Source organism: Littorina saxatilis, linkage group LG2, assembly GCF_037325665.1.
Source record: "Littorina saxatilis isolate snail1 linkage group LG2, US_GU_Lsax_2.0, whole genome shotgun sequence".
Lineage (NCBI taxonomy): Eukaryota > Metazoa > Mollusca > Gastropoda > Littorinimorpha > Littorinidae > Littorina > Littorina saxatilis.
The window spans coordinates 57,273,623-57,291,176 of record NC_090246.1 but is presented as its reverse complement, the minus strand read 5'-3'; the positions used below and the strand labels follow the sequence as shown (position 1 = coordinate 57,291,176).

The 17,554-nt window shown below is 41.1% G+C and overlaps 1 protein-coding gene and 3 long non-coding RNA genes across 4 annotated transcripts in view; 3 read left to right on the top strand and 1 right to left on the bottom strand.

Moving 5' to 3' along the window:
* The window catches only part of LOC138959364 (uncharacterized), a 140,205-nt gene that overhangs the window by 31,309 nt on the left and 91,342 nt on the right, over positions 1 to 17,554 (top strand). The window lies entirely within an intron of this gene.
* LOC138959365 (uncharacterized) overlaps positions 1 to 17,554 on the bottom strand; it is a 63,235-nt gene that overhangs the window by 27,125 nt on the left and 18,556 nt on the right. The gene's annotated exons all lie outside the window — the stretch shown is intronic.
* The window catches only part of LOC138959338 (allatostatin-A receptor-like), a 33,981-nt gene that overhangs the window by 9,470 nt on the left and 6,957 nt on the right, over positions 1 to 17,554 (top strand). Inside the window, exons 3-4 of the mRNA XM_070330767.1 lie at positions 15,329 to 15,473; positions 16,990 to 17,122. Of these exons, the coding sequence (XP_070186868.1) occupies positions 15,329 to 15,473; positions 16,990 to 17,122 (278 nt within the window). The remainder of the gene's footprint in view (positions 1 to 15,328; positions 15,474 to 16,989; positions 17,123 to 17,554) is intronic.
* On the top strand, positions 5,739 to 14,163 carry LOC138959339 (uncharacterized). Its single transcript, XR_011453695.1, has 4 exons — positions 5,739 to 5,922; positions 6,439 to 6,570; positions 7,273 to 7,356; positions 13,108 to 14,163. It is a non-coding gene; the product is annotated as an uncharacterized lncRNA (long non-coding RNA).

The following is a 17,554-nucleotide window of genomic DNA, read 5'->3' as shown; positions in this document are numbered from 1 at the left end:
ACCAACGCGCAAACACACACACATCACAACTACACACATATGTACTCGTTACCATTAGCCAACGCTCGTCACAACACTGATAGACTACGAAGCAATCTCGTCGATCATCTCTGCGCTGAGTCGATCACACTTTTGCTCACCCCTGCCAACAATCGCAAACGTATCCTTTTTACATTTAGTCAAGTTTTGACTAAATGTTTTAACATAGAGGGGGGCATTTAGTCAAGTTTTGACTAAATGTTTTAACATAGAGGGGGGAATCGAGACGAGGGTCGTGGTGTATGTGCGTGTGTGTGTGTGTGTGTGTGTGTGTGTGTGTGTGTGTGTGTGTGTGTGTGTGTGTGTCTCGGTGTGTGTGTGTGTGTGTGTGTGTAGAGCGATTCAGACTAAAATACTGGGCCGATCTTTATGAAATTTGACATGAGAGTTCCTGGGTATGATATCCTCAGACTTTTTTTTTCATTTTTTTGATAAATGTCTTTGATGACGTCATATCCGGCTTTTCGTGAAAGTTGAGGCGGCACTGTCACGCCCTCATTTTTCAACCAAATTGGTTGAAATTTTGGTCAAGTAATCTTCGACGAAGCCCGGACTTCGGTATTGCGTTTCAGCTTGGTGGCTTAAAAATTAATAAATGACTTTGGTCATTAAAAATCTGAAAATTGTAAAACAAAATATTTGTTTTATAAAAGTTAAAACGATCCAAATTTACGTTCATCTTATTTTCCATCATTTGCTGATTCCAAAAACATATAAATATGTTATATTTGGATTAGCAACAAGCTCTGAAAATTAAATATATAAAAATTATTATCAATTTTTATATTTAGTCAAGTTTTGACTAAATATTTTAACATCGAGGGGGAATCGAAACGAGGGTCGTGGTGTATGTGCGTGTGTGTGTGTGTGTGTGTGTGTGTCTGTGTGTGTGTGTGTGTGTGTGTAGAGCGATTCAGACTAAACTACTGGACCGATCTTTATGAAATTTGACATGAGAGTTCCTGGGTATGAAATCCCCATACGTTTTTTTCATTTTTTTGATAAATGTCTTTGATGACGTCATATCCGGCTTTTCGTGAAAGTTGAGGCGGCACTGTCACGCCCTCATTTTTCAACCAAATTGGTTGAAAGTTTAGTCAAGTAATCTTCGACGAAGCCCGGACTTCGGTATTGCATTTCAGCTTGGTGGCTTAAAAATTAATTAATGACTTTGGTCATTAAAAATCTGAAAATTGTAAAAAAAAATAAAAATTTATAAAACGATCCAAATTTACGTTTATCTTATTCTGCATCATTTGCTGATTCCAAAAACATATAAATATGCTATATTCGGATTAAAAACAAGCTCTGAAAATTAAATATATAAAAATTATTATCAAAATTAAATTGTCCAAATCAATTTAAAAACACTTTCATTTTATTCCTTGTCGGTTCCTGATTCCAAAAACATATAGATATGATATGTTTGGATTAAAAACACGCTCAGAAAGTTAAAAACAAAGAGAGGTACAGAAAAGCGTGCTATCCTTCTTAGCGCAACTACTACCCCGCTCTTCTTGTCAATTTCACTGCCTTTGCCATGAGCGGTGGACTGACGATGCTACGAGTATACGGTCTTGCTGAAAAATGGCATTGCGTTCAGTTTCATTCTGTGAGTTCGACAGCTACTTGACTAAATATTGTATTTTCGCCTTACGCGACTTGTTTTCTTTTCGAAATCAATTTAAAAACACTTTCATCTTATTCCTTGTCGGTTCCTGATTCCAAAAACATATAGATATGATATGTTTGGATTAAAAACACGCTCAGAAAGTTAAAACGAAGAGAGGTACAGAAAAGCGTGCTATCCTTCTCAGCGCAACGAATACCTCGCTCTTCTTTTCAATTCCACTGGCACTGCCTTTGCCACGGGCGGTGGAGTGACGATGCTACGAGTATACGGTCTTGCTGCGTTGCGTTGCGTTCAGTTTCATTCTGTGAGTTCGACAGCTACTTGACTAAATGTTGTATTTTCGCCTTACGCGACTTGTTTTTCAATCACTACAAAATTATCATACAGCTTTTTATGTCTCACTAAATTATAAATCAGATGTATGTGGTTGTTTGTTGCCTTGAATGCCCCAAGGGGCAAAAATGAGTGTTTGTTTCATACTAATTAGCCTCATTTGCCAAAACCATATAGGAGTTATCCGTCCTTATAGAGTTAAAACAAATCGTGTAAGGCGAAAATACAACATTTAGTCAAGTAGCTGTCGAACTCACAGAATGAAACTGAACGCAATGCCATTTTTCAGCAAGACCGTATACTCGTAGCATCGTCAGTCCACCGCTCATGGCAAAGGCAGTGAAATTGACAAGAAGAGCGGGGTAGTAGTTGCGCTGAGAAGGATAGCACGCTTTTCTGTACCTCTCTTCGTTTTAACTTTCTGAGCGTGTTTTCAAGCCAAACATATCATATCTATATGTTTTTGGAATCAGGAACCGACAAGGAATAAGATGAAAGTGTTTTTAAATTGATTTCGAAATTTTAATTTTGATCATAATTTTTATATTTTTCATTTTCAGAGCTTGTTTTTAATCCAAATATTACATATTTATATGTTTTTGAAATCAGAAAATGATGGAGAATAAGATGAACGTAAATTTGGATCGTTTTATAAAAATTGTTTTTTTTTTTTTTTACAATTTTCAGATTTTTAATGACCAAAGTCATCAATTAATGTTTAAACCACCAAGCTGAAATGCAATACCGAAGTCCGGGCTTCGTCGAAGATTACTTGACCAAAATTTCAACCAATTTGGTTGAAAAATGAGAGCGTGACACGAAAAGCCGGATATGACGTCATCAAAGACATTTATCAAAAAAATGAAAAAGAAGTCTGAGGATATCATACCCAGGAACTCTCATGTCAAATTTCATAAAGATCGGTCCAGTAGTTTAGTCTGAATCGCTCTACACATACACACACAGACACACACACATACACCACGACCCTCGTCTGATCGGTCCAGTAGTTTAGTCTGAATCGCTCTACACATACACACACAGACACACACACATACACCACGACCCTCGTCTCGATTCCCCCCTCTATGTTAAAACATTTAGTCAAAACTTGACTAAATGTAAAAAAAGTATATAAATCCCATGCTAATTTCAAATACAGCGTTTTGCTATTCACTTCAATATAATAGTAAATAACAATCAAGGAATAACAAAGTCTTTAAACCACAATTTCCCAGATATTTACACTTTTCATTTTGTTTCAATTCACACCACTAAACATACACTTCGCCTTTTGCTATTCAGTCTCAAGTCTAAATAATAATAGTATAAATCATAACTAATTTTATCCTACATACGTGAGAGAGATACCCGTGAGATAAAAATCGTTCAAATCACACGTGTGTATATCATGTAAATGAGGTCAACCGGAAGGTCATGCTATGTAAATTAGTAATTACATATATTCATGAAGAACTACTTTTGCAACAAAATGGCAACTGCCACGAAACCGATTTGTCAACACTGAAAGAATTTTTTAGTGATGAGCTGTTCGAAGACATGTTTGGTGATGACGCGAATGACGAAGTCGATGAAGAAAAAAGCGAGTCATCCATGATTTATGATTTTTCTCCAATAGACTCATTCGTTCAGACAAACAAGAACAAGAACACTCTCCGAAAAACGGTTTACGATATACGTCGCCTATCGACGTTTATGGCGAAACACGGGGACAAAAGAAACATTAGCACCATCCAACCACAAAAATTATGCAAAATTCTCTGCTCTCTTTTCATGAGTTTGAAAAAACCGGATGGCAAAGAAGTATGAACCATCCCCACGCTGAGGGGCCTTCTCAGCAGCATCCATCGACAGTTGAAGTCTAAAAAGTACTGTGCACCCGTTATAGACGGCCCCGAATTTGCACTTGTAACTGAGAGAAGTCGTGAAGACAAAGCAGAAGATTGTTAAACAGGAAGGTTGTGGCAACTTACCTAACAGGGCTCAACCGCTGAAAGATGAAGATGTTGACAAGCTGTGGCAGACAAAACAGCTCGGAGTCGCAGATCCAGAAGTAATCCTGAATACTCTGTGGTGGCAAAACACAGTCAACTTTGGTCTGCGCAGCGTGACACCTCACAGGCACATGCAGTGGGGAGACGTGTCCTTGCATGAAGACAGTAATAGCAGAGAATATCTCCAATTTTGCGAAAGACAATCCAAAACATGCCAGGGCGACATGTGAAGAAAAGCTGGGATCATCAACCCGAGGTAGATCTACACCAACCACTCTGCACGCAAGTTCCTAGTGCAGAAACTTTCCGAGAATAACGTTCCTCCGACCAAAATAATGCAGCTATCTGGGCACAACAACGTTAAGCAGCATTTCCCAAGAGGAACACCGTGGCTTCAGTCTGATGCTAAACGGCACTGCACCGGTCTCGGAGCTGTCGCCAGTGTCGGCAGACGACACATTGGATTCGCACGGCCACTTCAACTCCAGCCGTCTCCACTGCCACTGCCACAATCACATCCCAGCAAACGCTAACAACACTGTTTGCAAGGCCTGTGCACGTTGGTACCATCAACATCAACCAATATTTGTCCAGTCACCAAACCGAGAAGTGACCATCTGAAAGCTGTCGACTCGCCTGGCTCCGACTTGACTGTCATCCTATCGCGGAAGGATATGCTTTGCTGTTGTTGTTCCTTTTGGTTTCTTTTATCCTGTGGCCACTGCTTTTCTTTTTATCTGGTATATTTTGAAGTGACCATCATTTCGTTGTTCGAATTTATTTAATCAATGTTCAATATTAAACTTAACAGTGTTAACAAAGGCGAACTACTTTGTCCTAGTTTGAGAGTGTGTGTCATGGCGGAGGAATGAATGTCAAATTGAGTAAAGTGGTTTGAAGTTCTAAAGCGGGTTGATCCAAAGGCAATAGCGCTGTCGGTGACTTTTAGTTAGATCTGGCACAGAAGTATATAATGTAGGATAAACAGAATACTACATGGCTTGCTGTGTCGTACCAGATTTACACGAGTTGTTTTTTTAAATAGTGAACTGCGAGCGAAAGCGAGCTGTTCACTATTTGAAAAAGCAACGAGTTGCTTTTTCGAAAAGCAACGAAAAGCAAAAAGCAACGAAAAAGCAACGAAAAGCAACTCGTTGCTTTTTCAAATAGTGAACAGCTCGCTTTCGCTCGCAGTTCACTATTTAAAAAAACAACTCGTGTAAATCTGGTACGACACAGCAAGCCATGTACACTCTAAATTTTATAACACTTTGAGAACACTGAAAGTGTTTAGGGTGAACACTTAAAGTGTTAGGGTGAACACATTTTTACACTTTTGGAACACAGAAAGTGTTCTCAATGTGTTATCCTGAAGCATCTTCTGCTACCTGAACACTTTTGGAACACATGGTAAACACTTTTTTGCACAGTGGAACACCAGGTGAACACACGTGTTCAACAAGTGTTCCACAAGTGTTCCACTTCGTCTTTTAGTCATGATCCGAATAAAATAATACATTAAAAATGTTTGGGCCTTGAGCAGATTCGAACCCGAGATCTTCGCCTTGCCATGTCAGCGCTCTACCGATTGAGCTACGGAGACTCGTCGGGATCTAGCTTCGCTTAGAGTATATAATTTGTATACCCCCTAGACCGCTGCGGGACGTTTTTTTGTTTTTGTTTTTAATCGTGTTGTGCTTATATTTTCATCAAACATTTATTTCATCTGAGACATCTAATAAGCGGTAAGTATTAGCATTTTTATTTTTACAATTTAATAATGTTACTAATTGTCCCATCATGCTTCAGCTGGACCAAAAAAGAACGTTGACACTTTTAGATCTGTGGACCTGTCTGCGTTGTCGCTGCGTTGATTTGGCTCAGGATTTCCGATTGTTATCTGTAAGTTGCTTGCTGAGATTTTGTATTAATTCATCTAAGCTTAGTCACTCGTATTTTTGTTGTAACATGTTCCTGTTACTTGTATCTGTGGACGTTTGAAGACAATTTCTCTAATTTTGCTGTCGCAACGGTTTCAGCTGATCAGTGGACCTTTTACATTAGTTCTGCGTTGGTAAATAAACTCTATTTCAATTTGATGTTGATTTTTTATTCTGGTTGATGTGCTTGGTTTTGTGTTATTGTTATACTTGTATGTCCAGGGGTTCCTTATAATTATAATGGTGGTCCAGTGAACGATACCTTCCGCCTGTCGATTTTCGGATTCTTCTTCTTCCTTTGGTTAGATCATAGATGTACGATCTGCACGCTAGATAAAGTGAAGCGGTAGGCTAAAAACAGCATACATTAATGAACAACATTCATCATAATAGTGGCCAGGTTGATTGTGTGCGCAATTTAGAATAATTCTATGCATGCTTGGTTGTATTTGATTTCACAGATCTATCACACTTTCAGGGAACTGGGAAGCCGTTTGAGCTGATGTGCCCATGTGGCGAATCGATGTGGGCGTAACCTGCGCACATTTCTTCTGAATTGCACTGAGGATGAACAGGAGGCACTGACGGCAACCCAGACGTGTTTACCAAGGTACGCATGTCCTGCATTTGCATATAGTGTGTAGTTTTGCAGAGAAATATTGACTTTCAAATTGATCTGATAAGTTTTGTTTGTTTGTTTGCTTAACGCCCAGCCGACTACGAAGGGCCATATCAGGGCGGTGCTGCTTTGACATTTAACGTGCGCCACACACAAGACAGAAGTCGCAGCACAGGCTTCATGTCTCACCTAGTCACATTATTCTGACACCGGACCAACCAGTCCTAGCACTAACCCCATAATGCCAGACGCCAGGCGGAGCAGCCACTAGATTGCCAATTTTAAAGTTTTAGGTATGACCCGGCCGGGGTTCGAAGCCACGACCTCCCGATCACCGGGCGGACGCCTTACCACTAGGCCAATTGTGCCGGCGGTTGCGGAATCATTGATTATACTATTTGCTGAAATACTCTGTTTCAAAATAATATCTCCGTGCAAAACACACCAGACAGTCGCCAAACTCATATGTGGACACACACACACACACACACACACACACACACACACACACACACACACACACACACACACACAGCCAGCCCCCTCTCCTTCCACATTTGACAGAAATCTAAATTGATACACAGTTTCACAATAAACAAAAGTATGAGAATCAGAACACTTGTCAGTGTTGCTACGATGTGGAACTTCAGTAAAATAGTGTTTGATTTCTTAACATGCATCTTGTGTGTGCAGGAACCATACTGCTTCGCTGAGGCAGTTCACTTTCTGGAGATGGAGCTAACAGTAATGCGACGAAACCTTGTGGATGCACTTCATGTAAGTTTAATTTGGTACACTGAGGCCAGCTTTAGTCAAAGCATGGCCAACAGACAACACGCTGCTGATCCGCTTGGATCTGCCATTGCCGCTAACTGTGTATGCAGGGTGCATTCAATATGACACCCTTTTCTTTTGAAAATATTCTCATCGGAGTTTATGATTGGTTTTGACAGTGATCGCTGGCCTCCAATGGTCGCTGACAAGGTGTTTTCCTTCGGTTCACGTAGGTTTAGCTTGAGATCACGTGAGTTAAAAGCGATCCGTTTGTAAGTTTTGGTTAGTTTGATCTAAATAATGAAATATTTTAGAAAACTATGATAGAAATTAGAATGCATTTTATATTAAAGAATGCATTCCATATCATAGAACACATTCTATATTTATAGAATGCATTCTATAAAATAGAAAACATTGTATAATATAGAATGCATTCAATCATACTTGTCATTTGCCCAGAAATGTATTCTATTATAGAATGCATTCTATAACGTCCAACAATGCATTCTTATGATAGAATGCATTCTTATGATAGAATGCATTCCATAAAGCGCCACAAAACTTCTACAGGCCAGCTCGGTATGGTCCCTGCTTCGAAAGCAGATCTACAAACACTCTCACACACAGCTCTCTCTTTCTCTCTGTCTCTGTCTCTCTCTCTCTCTCTCTGTCTCTCTCTCTCTGTCTCTCTCTCTCTGTCTCTCTCTCACACTCTGTCTCTCTCTCTGTCTGTCTCTCTCTCTGTCTCTGTCTCTCTCTCTGTCTGTCTGTCTGTCTCTCTCTCTGTCTGTCTGTCTCTCTCTGTCTCTCTGCCTCTGTCTCTGTCGCTCGCTCGCTCTCTCTCTCTCTCTCTCTCTCTCTCTCTCTCTCTCTCTCTCTCTCTGCGTGTGTGTGGCTGTGTGTATGTGTGTGTGTGTGTGTGTGTGTAGTTCTGCTTTTCTTTGCGGGGCTGGCTTGTTGTAGTTTCGGGACATTATGCATATAAATTATAATGCATTTCAGGACGTTAAAGAACGCATTCTATCATAAAAAGCATTTTGGTATTTTGTGTAAATAGAATGCATTTTATCATAGAAGGCAGTTCGGGACGTTATAGAATGCATTCTATAATATAGAATACATTACATAATAAATGATTTCCTTATAATTATAATTATTTAGATCAAACCAACAAAACTTAGGTAGTTTCTTTACAAACGGATTACTAGAGGGTGCATTCAATATGACACCCTTTTCTTTAAACTAAAACTCATCGGAGTTCACGATTAATTGCGACAGTGATCTTTGGCTTCCAGTGATTGTTGACAAGGTGTTTTCCCTGGGTTCACATAGGTTAAGAACGAGTTGAGGAAAACGGGCGTGCTCAAGGCCTCGCCACATTAGCAGTACGGTTTACTGCTTACCTTATATAAATGTCACAGGGGAAACCGGAATCCAGGGGGATCTGGAATCGCCCTAGGGGAAATTGGAATTCTAGTTTCCCCTAGGGGAAACTGGAATTCCAATATCAACTGGAAAATATCTAGTGGAGATTGGAATTCTAGTTTCACCTAGGGGAAACTGGAATCCTTTCTCTAGGGGAAACTGGAATTCTGATTTGCCCTAGGGGAAATTGGAATTTGTATTATGAATGGTTTCACTGCTGATAAATATTATATTCACAAACATTGTTTTGCATTTAACACATGCTTTGTGGAATGTTTTGCAAATTACAAAGCGAATTAAACATGACTACCTACACTATTACTTCGCTCATAGTTCGACAATAAGCCGAGTATGTAATCATCAGTCATACTTCCCTTTAGTTTAAAGCATGAGGAATGATAATCATGCACATCGGTGGTGTGAGTTGATCATTCTTATATTTAACAATGTGAACACTGTTTACACACAACTCTGGAAAATCTGCTACTTGCTTTCATGTTTGAATCATGCACACATCGGTGGTGTGAGTTAATCATTCTTATATTTAACAATGTGAACACTGTTTACACACAACTCTGGAAAATCTGCTACTTGCTTTCATGTTTGCCTAGGTTGGCGACAGTAGTTTTACTGTAATGTGAAACCAGTTGTACTTACTTGTACATGTTCTACCATGGAGCAAAAAGATAAATTTTACCAACTCTTGGAAGATCATATCATGACTTTAGAAGATAATAAGAAGGAGGCGTTTTGTACATCACCGAGCAAATACAACCATATTCTTCAAGCTCTTCAGCTGGCCAAAGGAGCGAAATGTGCACAAGGAGCCAAGTTCAAACACAGGGCTGGCCAACATTTTTGCCTCCAAACAATTGGAACTCGGACACTTGTTTACTACGTGAAGGCGAAAACTCCTCTTGTTACAAAAGAAGACACCTTTGAGACCATCAAGAAGTGTCATGAGGAAGTGTGCCATTCTGGGCGCGACAAAACATGGCACGAGGTGAAAACCAATTACTCTGGAATAAAGTATGACGCAATTGATGTTTTCCTGAAAACGTGTACATCTTGCTCAACAAGAAAAGTCCACCAAAATGCACCATCTGGGAAGCCGATGATCAATCTCACCTTTCTTCTGCGTCTGCAAGTTGATCTCATTGACTACAGAAATAGACCTGATGGTGATTTCAAGTGGGTGCTGCATGCCCGTGATCATTTCACGAAATTCAGCTGGGCGTACGCATTAAAGTCCAAATGCGCACAAGAAGTCGCCGATGCTATGATCAATCAGTTCAGTGTATTCGGTGCGCCAAAGATTATGCAGACCGACAACGGGCGGGAATTCACTGCGAGGGTGATCAATGAGCTGACAACGATGTGGCCTGGAATGGTGATCATCCATGGCAGACCCCGCCATCCCCAATCCCAAGGTAAGATGAACAACTGAAATTTTGACCAAAATCTCAGAAAACGTCACATATTTGAAGTTTTGACATTTTGCTTTTTAAAGTTATTAGCATTAACAATGAATTGTGGATGTCTTCTACACCTTTATTAAAGGGCCCGTCCAGAGCAATTGTTGCCCTGTCTTTTTATTAGCTGACCTGAATCCCAACCTTCCTAAGTTCTAAATTTTACCCAAGTTTTAATCTCGAGGAAGCTAGCATTCCTCCACAATAAACTGCATCAATGAGCGCTCTGAATGCAATGCAGTCGGGGAGACCTTCACTCTTTTTTTAATAAATTGGCGTTCTCACCCGACTATAGAACTATTTTTGGCTCATAACTTTAGACATACAAATTCGGTCACAGATATTTACCAATGTGAGGATTCCGATAATCTAAAGAAAACTAGGCAAAATAAACTATCGGAAGATTGTTTGCTTGGACGTCAAGGTACTTCTGAGACATACAAATGTTGTCACAAACATTTTCCATTGTGAGGATTTTGATAGGCTAATAAAGTGATTTGCCAAAAAACAGTATGGAGGGCCCCTTTAAATCAATACCATAACTATTGCCCGGAGAAATAAGGAGATTGAAAGAAATGAGAATAAAAGTAACGTTCCTAATCATTTCGTTCCTTCATACACAGGTTGTGTGGAACGTGGGAACGGTGACCTTGAGATCAAGTTGGGCAAATGGATGGATGAACACGGCTCCGAATGGACAAAAGGGTTGAAATTTGTCGTACATGCCATAAATACCTCAATCTCGGACACCACCGGAAAGTCACCTTACCAACTGGTTTTTGGACAACCTCCAAGGACAAATTCGTCTTTGTGGCAGGAACTGTCTCGTCAAGGGATTTTGTATGAAGAGGACCTTCCCGAGGATTTTCTTCAGCAACTTGAAATGGAGGAATCTGTGCCGCATACATCGGACTCGTCACAGCATACACCTCGGCGCCTGAAGGAATCTGTGCCGCATACCTCGGACTCGTCACAGCATACACCTCAGCGCCTGGAGGAATCTGTGCCGCATACATCGGACTCGTCACAGCATACACCTCGGCGCCTGGAGGAATCTGTGCCGCATACATCGGACTCGTCACAGCATACACCTCGGCGCCTGGAGGAATCTGTGCCGCATACATCGGACTCGTCACAGCATACACCTCGGCGCCTGGAGGAATCTGTGCCGCATACATCGGACTCGTCACAGCATACACCTCGGCGCCTGGAGAAATCTGTGCCGCATACATCGGACTCGTCACAGCATACACCTCGGCGCCTGGAGGAATCTGTCAGCAACCATAGCCATGGAAAGCGCGGCAGAGAATACATTTTGTTACATGATCACCGAATGATTGCCACAGGCACAGAGTGTCCAAGTAGAAACATGATCCATGGACAGTCGGTGAACACAAGTAGCCACGCTGTAGTGTCTGTTACTGAAGTACATGATGCCGAATTCATACCTGTGGAAGACAATCCATTCGAGGAATGCATAGAGATCGGCCAGTTTGTGACATGGAGGCGAAGTCAAATGTTTGACGTTGATGAAGGTGACTCACACAGAGAGGAAAGGATGCAAGCAAGAAAAAAATATTTGAAAGCCGCGAAGAAACAAGAATCACGGTACGTGAAGAAAGTGGCTTCGAGAACGAAGGTGTACTCTCTTGGTGATACTGTGGGCTTGAACATCCACAAGGTAGACAGAGCTAATAGTGATGCTCGCTTGTTACCGTGCAAAGTACTCATGTCAAAGCCTGTTGGTGGACAAAGGCACCTGTACAAATTGTACTCCGCCACCGGAATCCTCGGGCCGTGGATCGCAGGCGAAGAACTTTCCGATTTGAGAAGTGTACATTTTGAAAGCCTGAATGAGGTTAACCCAGACTTGCTTGAGGAAATATCTCTCATCAAAGCGTGTCGTCTCTCCGTGAAATGGCGTGATACGGGTTCAAGGGTGCCATCTGGTGCCAGCGTGTGCAAGTGTAAAGGGCCGTGTACTACAAAGCGCTGTTGCTGCAGAAAAGCAGGACTTGAATGTGGCACCAAGTGTCACACAGACAGCAAAGCATGCAAGAATACCGAATAGAACATTACACATGCATGGCTGGTCATTGATTGTGTTTTATTTTCGCTAGAATATCTTTTAATTGTCATTGTTGGAATGAAAATAAATAATTGTTAACCATACACACACAGTATCACTCACGTTAACATTCAAATATCAGCAGTAAAACCATTTATAATACAAATTCCAATTTCCCCTAGGGCAAATCAGAATTCCAGTTTCCCCTAGAGAAAGGATTCCAGTTTCCCCTAGGTGAAACTAGAATTCCAATCTCCACTAGATATTTTCCAGTTGATATTGGAATTCCAGTTTCCCCTAGGGGAAACTAGAATTCCAATTTCCCCTAGGGCGATTCCAGATCCCCCTGGATTCCAGTTTCCCCTGTGACATAAACAATTTGTAGAGTGCCATTTTCCAGAGTGGCCACGCGCTAATGAAATCCTTGCGAAAGACCTATTTTAATTCTACTTTTTGTTCTTAGGGACAGACTTCTGCTTCAAGAGGGATTACTTTTTACATTCAGTCGTGTGTGCATGTGCGTGCATGCGAGTGTCATTGTGTGTTGGGAAGGTGAGAGCGAATTGGACGTGACGTATTTGTTCTGTTATGTGACCTATGCCCGTTCTGGAATAAAAAAAGTTTACCTGTAACTGCGATTGTTGGAGATCTGCTGACAGCAAGAAGAAGTCCACTATTAGTTAAGATTTACACTTCAGTGTTATCAATTAAGTACAAACGTTTAACACAAACCTGTTAAGAGTTGGAAATGCATCATGTTCTAAAACTCACTTTTATTTCGAACAGGATGTTCCGGACAGCGAGTTGAAAACTAGACCAAAGACCAAGGGCCTGGAATCCTCCCAACTCTGAAGGGTGTTTTTGTTATCGGACTTTCGTGTGTGAACTTTCAAGATGGCGTTTACCAGAGCTCCGTTCATATTATTTAATAGCAACATATACCGAGCAACAAAAGAAACGCGAAAAAATTCTGCAATGTTTGATTGACAAAATCTCGAACAATTATGGAGTTAGAATTATCAAACCACAACATTTTGATGAAGGCATGTTTGACACAGCTGTTGCGTGAGTATTTTGATGCTGCGATTGTTTCAACACACGGGACAAAACGAAGTTTTGGAGGTCTCGCTCAGTCAGCCTTCATCGCGTTCTCTGGCCACTGATCGGACACTGGTTGCTACCAGTGATGTTCCTGGTATTGTCAGCGGCTGAATTGAATCGATGTCGAAGACGTTGTGGAAGGAAATTGCGATCTTGTCTTATTGGGGTAATGCGAAAAAATCTACCGCGTTGCATAACTGCAGTGCTTCCAATGTCACCAGAACATTGCAGAAGGTGATAAACTGTTGACACATGCACGTTTAAAGCACATGCCAGCGCTTTTGGATCACCCCCAGCTTTAAATCGACCTGGCATTTTGGTGGTGTCAATCTTGGCATCCTGGCTGTTTCAAAAGTGAGACTGGCAGCAAGCGTGCCATGGTCTCTTTTGGTTGCTAATGCATTAGTGAACACATCTCACATATCAGATTTCTCCTGCTCTACTTGCACGTGCTGCGAGCGCGCATTATGTGTTTTACGATAAACCTGCTTGTCTTGTGTGTTAAAACAGTCACAGCATCAAAATAATCACACAAAAGCAAGGTCAAACATGCCTTCATTAAACTTTTGTAGTTTAATAATTCTAACTCTATAATTGATGAAGATTTTGTCAATCAAACAATGAAGAATTTTGTTGCTCGGTATATTATGTGTTCAACAATTCCTACCCCAGACCCGTTTGTTCTGCGACTGCTGCAGACATTTCTTTTTGTCAATTAAAAATGCTTCTTTGCTCACAAAATTTGATTTTAATGTCTTTCTGAATTGTATGACAGTGCAGGATGAAAGTGTTCCAAAAGTGTTCTAAAAGTGTTCCAAAAGTGTTCCAAAAGTGTTCTAAAAGTGTTCCAAAAGTGTTCTAAAAGTGTTCTAAAAGTGTTCCAAAAGTGTTCTAAAAGTGTTCTAAAAGTGTTCCAAAAGTGTTCTAAAAGTGTTCCAAAAGTGTTCTAAAAGTGTTCCAAAAGTGTTCCAAAAGTGTTCTAAAAGTGTTGACCTGAACACTTTTATGTGTTCAGAAGTGGTTACAGCAGGGTGAACACTTAAAAGTGTTCAGATGTGAACACTTTTGGAACACTTTTGGAACACTTTTGGAACACTTTTTTGTGTATAGAACACTTTTTGTGTTCCAAAAGTGTTCCAAAAGTGTTCTACTAAAAGGGTGTTCAGAAGTGGTTACAGAAAGGGTGTTCAGGAGTGGAACACTTTTGTTTAGAGTGTAGTATTCTCTATTTCTTCACACCATCATAGACATAATGTTGCCTCACATGTTCGTTGTACAATCGTTGGTTTTCACAATAAATATTGCGCCATTACTGTAATTGTCTTCTTTTTCTTTAACAATGTCTTTCCAAAAACAAAACTCAAAGACCACAAAAGCTATTGCAACCTTCTCCAATCTCTCGTCTCTCTTCCTGGGTACAATGGTACCTAAGACTTACATTCAAATGCTTACATTTCCATGCTACCCACATTGTCAAAATACCAATAATTATTCAAAACAAATGTTAACTACTACCTAACTTCATTTCAGACCCACACCCATTATTATACACACATTTCACATTTAAACCATTAGTCGGCCCCCTGTCGATATTTATCGACTAAGTTCCTTGTTCCTCACTGCTGTTGTCATTACAGTGACACTGCTAACAACTAGCTGTATATGCTTGCATGCGTGCGTATTGTAGTGTGTGCGCTCGTGCGATTGTGTTGGTACATGCATTACAGTCTTACCCCAGCCTAGTCCTGATTGTTGGTGCATTACAGTGAAACTGATAACAACTAGCTGTATGTGTTTGCATGATTGTGAGCGTATTGTAGTGTGTGCACTCGCGCGCTTGTGCGATTGTGTTCGTACATGCTTGACACAGTGTTACCCTCATTCCTCATTGCTGTTGTCATTCCAGTGACACTGATAACAACTAGCGTGCTGACGCTGACAGTGTTATCCATAGGTCGCTTCCTCGCCATCGTCTTTCCCTTGAGGCGTGGAGGCTGGACACTCAAAATGACTTGGCCCATCATCTTCGTCATCTGGGTCATCGCCTGTGGGTAAGTGACCACTGCATGCTGCCCACCCGTGTATAAGAAGCACAGTAGAATGCTCAACTTTGGGGTTTTGTTAGCGAATAACCATTGCCGTCCCAAATAGGCAAAGAAGTAATTGTGGGACAGAAACCATCATCATCGACGTTCGGTGTATCGTTTTTCGGGTATCTAGTCCTTAAAGCTGTGGTCTATTTATGACTTTCTGGAGCTACGAGGTTGAACAATAGGGATGTAATCATGTACAGAATTCTGTACAGCAAACGCTACCCGAAACCCCACCTATACGGCGTGTATGACCTTGAGAGCTTCAGTCAACGCTTGAATTTTGCAGGGATAACATCCGGTTTGCTCTCTCAAAACTGATCATATTTTATCTTCAAGAGAGATCAAAGGGAAAAAATAAACGCCCCGGCGAAGATTCGAACTCTCGACCTCGAGACTTCGTGTCAGTCTCATGACCTAACCACTAGCTAGGCTACTGCGCCAATTGAGAAAAAGAAGGAAAAACATTGATAGGAATTCATGTTATGTTATTTTTGAAGCAGCATGATTTATACCTCTATCCGCCCATTGTTCAGAAGTGAATACATGTATAACTATTTCTTAGATGTCTGTTTTCAACTGCACAGAGCTTTGGAGAGATTCAATTACTGTTCTTGTCATTTTTCTTGCATGTTGTAAATAGAGATATCGCAGCTATTTGCATGGCGCGAATGTCGTGTAGCATGACGGTGTAAACATGTACTGCGATTCCGTGAAACAAGTTTGCAAATAAAGGCAAATTTTAATGGCAATTTTTACGTTTTTGCAACGCATGAATGGTAATTCAAGCGTAGAATGATACAGAATGATCTTCTTTTTTTTTATCCTTGACAACACTGGTGAAGTGGCCTAGCGGTTAAGACATTGGCCCCGACATTTCGAGGCCCCGAGGCCTTGAGTTCGAATCCCTGCCAAGTCGTTTATTTTTTCTGCTCGATCCTTCTTGACAAATATGCTCAGCTCTGAGAGAGCAAACCGGATGTTACCACTGCAAAATCCAAGCGTTGACTGAAGCTCTCAAGGTCATACACGCCGTATAGGTGGGGTTTTGGGTAATGTTTGCTGTACAGAATTCTGTACGTGATTTTATCCCTATTTTTCAACCTCGTAGCCCCGGAAAGTCATAAATAGACCACAGCTTTAATAGGCATCAACCACAGGCCTGTAGGACATGAAGCATCAATATCATCATCAACTTTGGGTTGCTCCTGGATCTATTTTGCTTTGGCTAGACGCTGTTTAGTCTCGGGATCGGATTATAGAATGTTGTCAGTTGTGGACAACAAAGCGAAACTGGGCGTCACCCAAATGGGTGGTACGCAGCTGTGTGGTCGGATTGGTTAATATTTAGATTTGTTGTGATTTTAACCAATCAGACCCCGCAGCTTGTTCCCACCCAGTTTCGCTTCGACCACCTCAGCCCTGAAACCCTAGACTATGAAATATTGTTCATTGTGTATCGTTGTCTGTGTGACAGTATTGCTTCGCCCCAGCTGCACGTACGTCACCTGGAAGAGTACCGCTTCCGGAACCGTCACGTCATCAAGTGCACGGAGGTTTGGGACGAGGTCTATCTCAACGAACAGTGCGATGAATGGAAACCTTCAGAGGTGGGTACCTTCCTTTCCACTCGATCTCAGGCCAGCTCTCACCCAAGAGATGGCATTATTTCTTGCATGTATATGTGAACGGAATGAAGTTTCTTTGGGTACCATACCTTGGATATCTGGCTAGCTCTGAACCAAGAGATGTCAATATACTTGTTGTATGTAGGTGTATGTGGGCGGAAGGAAGTTTATTTGGAGTCTTAGAAGTGCTCATGGCAATCAACTGTTTTTCCAAAGAACGCAAAGTTAGCGGTTTGTACGCTACGTATTTGCGTCTTATGGGTCGAGGTTGTTTTGCGAAGAAGGAAGAGCTTTAGGCAAATCGTAGTAGGTCAGAAATGTGATGACAATTTCAAAGGAAGTCTGTTTACTTCATAATTATGTTACATAAGACATTTCTTCTTCTTTGTGGAAAAAAGAGTGTTGCATGTCCGG